Genomic DNA, 8,510 nt, shown 5'->3' on the forward strand with positions numbered 1-8,510 from the left:
AGGACATGCTGGCCACCCATGTCGTTGCCTGCGGCAACAGCCACAGTGTGTTCTTGGTTTGGACACTTCCCCTTTAAGTTGTGTTTTCCCTTCTTTGGTATTGGAAGGGTTAACTCCCTTTCTGTGTGTGTGAGTCACTGGGTGTGTCCGACTGTGGGGTGTGGCCTCTTGGCCTATAAAGCCTCACTGTTAGCACAGGTCTGAGGGTTGCTTCAGCCATGCTTAGCTGGAGCAGCCTCCTGTGGTTTCCACCTGCCAGTGGGGGCCATCCTTGTGGTCATAAAGATTATGTCACATTAACTTTATGTCATGTTTATGTGTGATGTCTATGTGATGTTCAGTTGGGATTTTCCTTTGTTGTTTGGTGCAGCTTATGGATCTGGATTCCTGTGTGTGGATATGTGTTTGGTGGGTTCATTCCATGTTCTGTGGACATCAGCTTGCCAGCACAGGGATCCAGTCAGCAAGGCTGTGGCAGGTAGGTGGAACTAGTACTGTTCACCTGCCATATCCGTAAGACTGTTAGTGTTCCCCTTTTCCCTGCAGCTTGGCCAGTGAGACCCCTGTTCCTCCGTGTCCAGGAGGAACAGGCTGTCTTACCCTGACTCCTTGTCCAGGGACCGGTTGGAGGGTGAGTTAGGGATCCGAGGTTCCTGAGCATGGGCCCTCCTACCTTAAAGGTCAGCCCATGCAGCTAGGAGTTAGGGTCAGGTTAGGGATGCTTTAGGAGGTGACCTGCTCCCTTATCCTGTCGTCCTGGCTGAGCAGCCTAACATCTTCAGGCATCGCACGGCTGAGGGTTTTCCCCATCCTCAGCCGTGACAGCCCTGCAGCCAGTGTATTGTCTGAACGTGTGTTTAGCACGACTGGAGGGGGTTATCACAGGTTATATTTCCCAATGTTTTGGGATGTACCCTAATTTAGAAAAAAATAAAAATAAGTAAAACCTTCTCCTCCTCCACCGCCTCCTCAACCTCCTACTCCATATGGACCTCGTCCTCCTAGATAAAGATTATTATTTTGAATTTTTACGTATTTTATGTTATTAGTAGTCATTTCCCTATCCACATTTGTTTGCAGAGCACTTGCCACGCTCTTAACCACATTTTGATGCCATTTGCAGCCCTTCAGCCCTTTCCATGACATTTTTACAGCCATTTTAGTGCTCAAAAGTTCAGGTCCCCATTGACTTCAATGGGGTTTGGATTCGGGGTCAAGTTCGGGTCCCGAACTCAAACTTTTTTCCGAAGTTCGACCGAACCCGAACATCCAGGTGTCCGCTCAACTCTAATCACCCATCATCCATACAGAATCAGTTGAGCAGTGTCACCCATCATCTATACAGAAGCGGTCCAGCAGTGTCACACATCACTCATCATCCATACAGAACCGGTCCAGCAGTGTCACACATCACCCATCATCCATACAGAACCGGTCCTGCAGTGTCACACATCACCCATACAAAACTGTTCCAGCAGTGTCACCCATCATCCATACAGAACCGATCCAGCAGTGTCACACGTCACCCATCATCCATACAGAACCGGTCCAGCAGTGTCACACATCACCCATCATCCATACAGAACCGATCCAGCAGTGTCACACATCACCCATCATCCATACAGAACCGATCCAGCAGTGTCACACATCACCCATCATCCATCATCCATACACAGCTGGTCCAGCAGTGTCCCCATCACCCATCATCCATACTGAACCGGTCCAGCAGTGTCACACATCACCCATCATCCATAAACACCTGGTCCAGCAGTGTCACCCATCATCCATACAGAGCTGATGTCCAGTATCAGATATTTTAGATTTCTACTTTATTTGCAAAGAAATTTCTTGTAATTCCGGAATTTCTACATTTTCTAGAAATAACAGATGGGGTCTTCCTTCTTCTTCCCACACTGGTAGTCGCTCAGACTCGCTTTCTCTCCAGTATGAGGCAGAGGGTCAACTATTTTCAGAAAACAGAACTGACCTCCTCCAAGATCCACCTGAGGAGAGACAGAGGACACGTTACACGGCAGGAAAGCGCATGGTGCGGATGGAGCCCAACCAGCGTCTGTGTGATATAGGGTTATTCCACAGCGCCCTCTGGTGGACCTTTATCATCATGTCCCCTCTGCCCCCCAGGATCAGACTAATATCATGTGTTCTCCACCGCGGTGCAGCTCTGCAGATCACTTACCTTCACATAGTACATCATTCCAGCAACAACTTGAGATTTGTAGCAGATGACCTTCCATGTTGCAGCATTAACCCCGGATTTTACCTCAAATTGGTGTTTTACCTGATGATATGAAAAACGATACTGTAAATATGGTTTGAATCCAAAAAGAAAAAAAATTAGTTTTTATACAATTTTTTGAATAAATATTAACAAGACAACAGAAAAGAGTAAGGGAGGGGGGACGAAAAACCAAAAGTAGGGGAAAGCCAAGGGTTAAAGAGCCTCTGTCAGCATGATCAACCCTATTACACTGGGAATCCTGTCCGCTCGGATGATCATGTTGGTTACAATGTTACCTTTTTATTGTCTGTATGTTAAATAGCTGCAGAGATATCTATGTATTCATTCATCACTAGGATTAACCCCTTCCATGCCTTCTGGCAGGCCCATTATTTTCACATTGCTTCGCCTAGACCAGAGATGCTCAACCTGCAGCCCTCCAGCTGTTGTTAAACTACAACTCCCACCATGCGCTTCTGTAGGCGGATAGCTGGAGGGCCGCAGGTTGAGCATGCCTGGCCTAGACCTATCTTCCAGATCCACCATCTTTTTTTTAAGGGTCTTACCCTCAGATCTGAACATAGGGATTTCCATTGTAAACATTTTAACTCCCTTCTCCAGGACCTCGACAGACTTTTCTCAGTAGTGACGTCATCTCTTATCAGAGCCACAAGGCGCCATAAGGCGGCGGATATCGGCAGGCAGTCACGGCACAGCAAGGAAACGGGAGAGATGCTGGAGAGGTGCGGAGATCGGCATGGCGAGGCGGAGGGGAAGGAGGAGGGCGCAACATAGCGTGACTGTCATCACATTCCATGTATTTTTTCATATGTAAATAAAATAAAGTTGGAGCACCGGGGGGAGGGCTGAATCCTTGGAGCACTGCTTTTGTAACACCCCTGTGCTCTGCAATTTCCCACCGCCCTTGATTGACAGAGCTAGACATCAGCATGCTGACGACAGAGCTGCGTCCTAGCATCTTCATATCATATAGGCTACTTTCACACTAGCGTTTTTGCTGGATCCGGCAGGGCTCAGCAAAAACACTTGCGTTACTGATAACACAACCATCTGCATCCGTTCAGAACGGATCCGGTTGTATTATCTGTAACAGCCAAGACGGATCCGTCATGAACACCATTGAAAGTCAATGGAGGACGGATCCGTTTTCTATTGTGTCAGATTGTGTCAGAAAAATCCATTGTCCCCATTGACTTGCATTGTGGGTCATGATGGATTCATCTTGCTCCGCATTCCATGACAGAAAGAAAACTGTAGCATGCTGCGGTTTTCTCTCCAGTATGAGAACGCAACGAAACGGAATGCATTTTGGAGCATTCAGTTCTGTTTAGTTACGTTTTGTCTCCATTGACAATGAATGCGGATAAGACGCAAGCGTTTTTTTTTTCTGGTATTGAGACCCTATGATGGATCTCAATACCGGAAAATATTAACGCTAGTGTGAAAGTAGCCATGATCTATATTCTGTAGCTTTACCACATTGAGAAGAGTGTATTTCTGTGTTTGCAATGCTAATATACATATAACTTATTCATAGGCACATTATATAATTATAAAGAAACCAGTAAAATATGTTAGGTTTCTAAGAAAAGAAAGAAAAACTGTCCTCAATATGATAAGACTGTAGCCTGGAGGTAAGTGGTCAGCTTTGCATGTAGAGCAAGGTATGAATCATGGGAGAGACTTTCAGATTTTTTCTCTCTCTCTCATCTAACACATAATAAAACTCTATAGACTTATCGTATTGAGAATAATGTTTTTTATGCTTAGACAGCTAATACATATTACTGATTTTATAATCATATACTGTGCCAATATTATGTGTTCTGTTACTAGGCATAAAAAATACTATTCTCAGTATAGTAAGGCTATAACCATCTATTATGGGTTAAATGATAGAGAGAGAAAAAAAATAACAGAAAAACATATATAAGTCTCTCCTGAGGCATTAACTTAGGATCTCTGCATGCAAAGCAGACCACTTACCTCCAAGCTATAGCATTACCACAGAGAAGGATGGTTTTTCTATACTTAGAAAGCTAATACATATTACTGGTGTCTATAATCATGCATTGTGACTGTAAATCAAGCAGTAGTATGTATATTAGCTTTCTAAATACAGAAATCCACTGTTCTCAATGTGGTAAGGCTACGGTAAGTAGTATATATGATATGTACAGTACATGCTTGGACACGGCTCACAGCTCTGCTCTCAGCATGCTGATGGCTAGCCCTGTCAGTCAAGTGAAGGGGGAGTGAGCAGAGCACAGGGAGTGTTACAAAAGCAGTGCTCCAAGCATTCAGCCCGTCCCCTGGTGCTCCAACGTGCATATGACTGAATACAAACACAGATTTCTCTGCTGCTGTTTAGCATACAGACAAAAGAAAGGCATCATTTTAATCAGCATGATGAGCCCTACCAGTCAGTATGCCTGGTTCAATAGGGTTGATCCTGGATACAGAGCCTCTTAAAATAAAATCATGGGAGAGATTAATGAAATACAAGCAAATAGCCTAAAAGAAGAAAAAATAAGGAGAAAAAGCTTCACAATAGTCAATGAACGTCCAAAAGAGAAGTCTGTCCTCACAGGTATAAAGTGATATCACACATCTGAAGACACCAGATATTACAGGGATCAATGCCCGGAGGGAGGGGAACGGGATAAGGAGGACGCTCGGTCTCCCAGTGTGTGAATACGGCCATATGAGACGGAAGAACAAAGGCTATTTGTCAATGATATTCCCCTATAGGTACATACATACCTGGCACTACACTATAAACACATGGAACACAATGTAACATTCCAGATGTTGATAAAATATACAATGTAACATTCTAGAAGTCTATATTAGATACAATGTAACATTCTAGAAGTCTATCTTAGATACAATGTAGCATTGTAGATGTGTAGACACAGTAATATACCCTGTGATGTTACTCACCGAGTCACACAGCTCCTGTATTTCTGGGGTAGCGGGCTTTTCTTCACCCAGTCCGCCAGCAACATGTCCTTTATTATCCATTATAAGTGTTAGCTCTGCAGGCAGAAAGTGGCGCATCAGGTTATATATCCATGGCACACACCACTTACCGAGGGGAGGGGTTTTTAGACTCTGAGAACACAGATTTCTTTATGTTCTTCTGTCATTGCCTAATATATTAATCAGCCGCAGAAAACCCCCAAGAACAATGGTTTGATCCATGTATACCTGTCCATCTCAGGGTGCGGCCGACATGTTTGGGGCTCGTGAATTTCTTGGAATGTACATGCTTCTTATTAATGGGACACTATAATTAATATTAACATCTCGTTATACTTGAAGCGTCTGGAAAATTAATGATGAAGATGATGACACTTTTTAGGTTCAGTTGATGCAAAGAGATATGAGAGACGCTTCACGCCCATCTCCAAAACTGAAAATATTGAGAAAATATAACTTGGAAACCTAACTTTACTTTAATGCAGTCATACAGTTACCATGTGATAGAAGGGCTAAATTATACCGTCACACCATACATACATACCACCATATAGTGACTAAATATCACCTCCACACCATGCCCACATATTACCACTGCCTAGTGACCACACGATACCACCATAATGTATCCAAACCTTCACAACATGGCCATAAATTACCAATGCATAATGACTATATAATACTACCATACTAGTACTGGATAATACTGCCACACTGTCACTACATATAACCACCACATAGTGACTGAATAATACCTCCGTACTATTACTGTATATAAACTGCTATACAAAGACCAGTATTACCAACAGATAGTGACTAGTGTTGATCAAGCACCAAAGTGCTCCATTGTCAATTCATTGCCGGGAAAGGCTTAGCTGTCTGTCAAGCTATGGACCTTCACACATAAGGAGGACAGAACAGGGATAGTACCTGCTGCTTAGCTGACCATTGAAAAAATTTACAGTGTTAAAAGCAGGCCGAGTCGCATGAATACTTCAGCTCGGAATAATGGAATAGGACTCAGGTTCTATTTTGTTGGTTTTCGGAACTGGGGACATGATTAAGAGGGACGGCCGGGGGCATCCGTATTGCGCCGCTAGAGGTGAAATTCTTGGACCGACGCAAGATGAACCAAAGCAAAAGTATTTGCCAAGACTGTTTTCATTAATCAAAACGAAAGTCAGAGGTTCGAAGATGATCGGATACCGTCGTAGTTCCGACCATAAACGATGCCCACCGGTGATCCGGTGGCGTTATTCCCATGACCTGCTGAGCTTCTGAGAAACCAAAGTCTTTGAGTTCTGGGGGGAGTATGGTTGCAAAGCTGAAACTTAAAGAGATTGATGGAAGGGCACCACCAGGAGTGGAGCCTGCGGCTTAATTTGACTCACCACGGGAAACCTCACCCGGCTCGGACTCGGAAAGGATTGACAGATTGATATCTCTTTCTCAATTCTGTAGGTAGTGGTGCATGGATGTTCTTAGTTTGTGGAGCGGTTTGTCTGGTTAATTCCAATAACGAATTAGACTCCTCTGTGATAACTAGTTACGCGACCACCGGTGGTGAGGATTGTGTTGACCAGACTCTTGGATAGTGAGACTGGACTTCTAGGTGAGGGCCTGCTGGTGAGCTGACCCTCTAAAAAATTATATGTGAGGGCCTGCTGGTGAGCTGACCCTCTAAAAATTTATATGCGAGGGCTTGCAGGTGAGCTGACCCTGTAAAACATCATATGGATGGGCCTGCAGGTGAGCTGACCCTGTAAAATATTGTAGGTGGGGGCCTGCTGGTGAGCTGACCTTCTAAAAAAATTATATGCCAGGGCCTGCAGGTGAGCTGACCCTGTAAAACATTATATGAGAGGGCCTGCAGGTGAGTTGACCCAGTAAAACATTATATGCGTGGGACTGAAGGTGAGCTGATCCTGTAAAAGATTGTAGGTGAGGGCCTGCTAGTGAGCTGTCGCTCTAAATAATTATAAGCCAGGGCTTGCAGGTGAGCTGACCCTGTAAAACATAATATAAGAGGGCCTGCAGGTGAGTTGACCCTGTAAAACTTTATATGCGTGGGCCTGCAGGTGAGCTGACACTGTAAAAGATTGTATGTGAGGTCCTGCTGGTGAGCTGACCCTCAAAAAAATTATATTCCAGGGCCTGCAGGTGAGCTGACCCTGTAAAACATATGCGTGGGCCTGCAGGTGAGCTGACCCTGTAAAAGATTATAGGTGAGGGCCTGCTGGCGAGCTGACTCCCTAAAAAATTATATGTAAGGGCCTGCAGGTTAGCTGAGCCTGTAAAATGTTATTTGCAAGGGTCTGCTGGTGAGCTGACCCTGTAAACCATTAGATGCAAGGGCATCATATGCGACAAATAAGCATGTTGATATAATGGAAGAGGAGGAGGAGGAGGATGAGAAAAGGAAGATTGAACCATATACCCCTGTTTGTGGTGGAAGGGGTGCATGGGAATACAGTGTATTCAGTACATTATAAACAACACATTTAAAGAGACATTATGTTCAGCCGCTTTCCTCTGGTGGAGTCGAGAAGTCATGGTCAATCCAGGCCTTGTTCATTTTTATAAGAGTCAACCTGTCAGCATTTTCAGTTAACAGGCGGATACGCTTATCTGTTATAATGCCCCCAGCAGCACTAAATACCCGATCAGACAAAACGCTGGCGGCAGGGCAGGCCAGCACCTCCAAGGCGTAGAGCGCCAGTTCGTGCCACGTGTCCAGCTTGGACACCCAGTAGTTGTAAGCCACTGAGGGATCACTGAGGACGCTGACACGGTCTGCTACGTACTCCTTCACCATCTTCCAAAGTTTTTCCCTCCTTGTGACACTAGGCCATGCATCAGCTTGAGGGTGTTGGCGGGATGTCATGAAACTGTCCCAGGCGTTGGAGAGTGTTGCCCTGCCTCTGTTGGAACTGCTGTGTGTTCCCCTTGTCTCCCCTCCTTGGTTGCCCAGGGAACTACGGACTCTGCCGCCAGCGTTGTCAGATGGAAATTTTTGGAGCAATTTTTCCACAAGGACCTTCTGCTATTGCACCGTTTTGCTCGTCCTCTCCACCAGAGGAATGAGAGATGAGAAGTTCTCTTGTAGCGGGGGTCGAGAAGGTTGAACAACCAGTAATCTGTATTGTCTAAAATGCATATGACACGCAGGTCATGGTAAAGGCAGCCTAACATAAAGTCAGCCATGTTTGCCAGAGTACCAACAGCCAAGACTTCGCTGTCATCATCAGGAGGATGACTTTCAATATCC

The 8,510-nt window shown here is 45.0% G+C and overlaps 1 protein-coding gene across 1 annotated transcript; it reads right to left on the reverse strand.

Annotated features, from left to right (window-relative positions):
* Positions 1-1,874: 1,874 nt before the first annotated feature.
* Positions 1,875-5,465, reverse strand: LOC122930632 (leukocyte cysteine proteinase inhibitor 1-like). Its single transcript, XM_044284141.1, has 3 exons — positions 5,204-5,465; positions 2,198-2,299; positions 1,875-2,003 (listed from the first exon to the last, which is right to left on the reverse strand). Exons 1-3 carry the CDS (start codon positions 5,318-5,320, stop codon positions 1,875-1,877), a joined length of 348 nt encoding a protein of 115 aa, XP_044140076.1. The 5' UTR covers positions 5,321-5,465.
* Between the last annotated feature and the right edge of the window lie 3,045 nt (positions 5,466-8,510).

The sequence above is a fragment of the Bufo gargarizans genome, chromosome 3, assembly GCF_014858855.1.
Source record: "Bufo gargarizans isolate SCDJY-AF-19 chromosome 3, ASM1485885v1, whole genome shotgun sequence".
Taxonomy (NCBI): domain Eukaryota; kingdom Metazoa; phylum Chordata; class Amphibia; order Anura; family Bufonidae; genus Bufo; species Bufo gargarizans.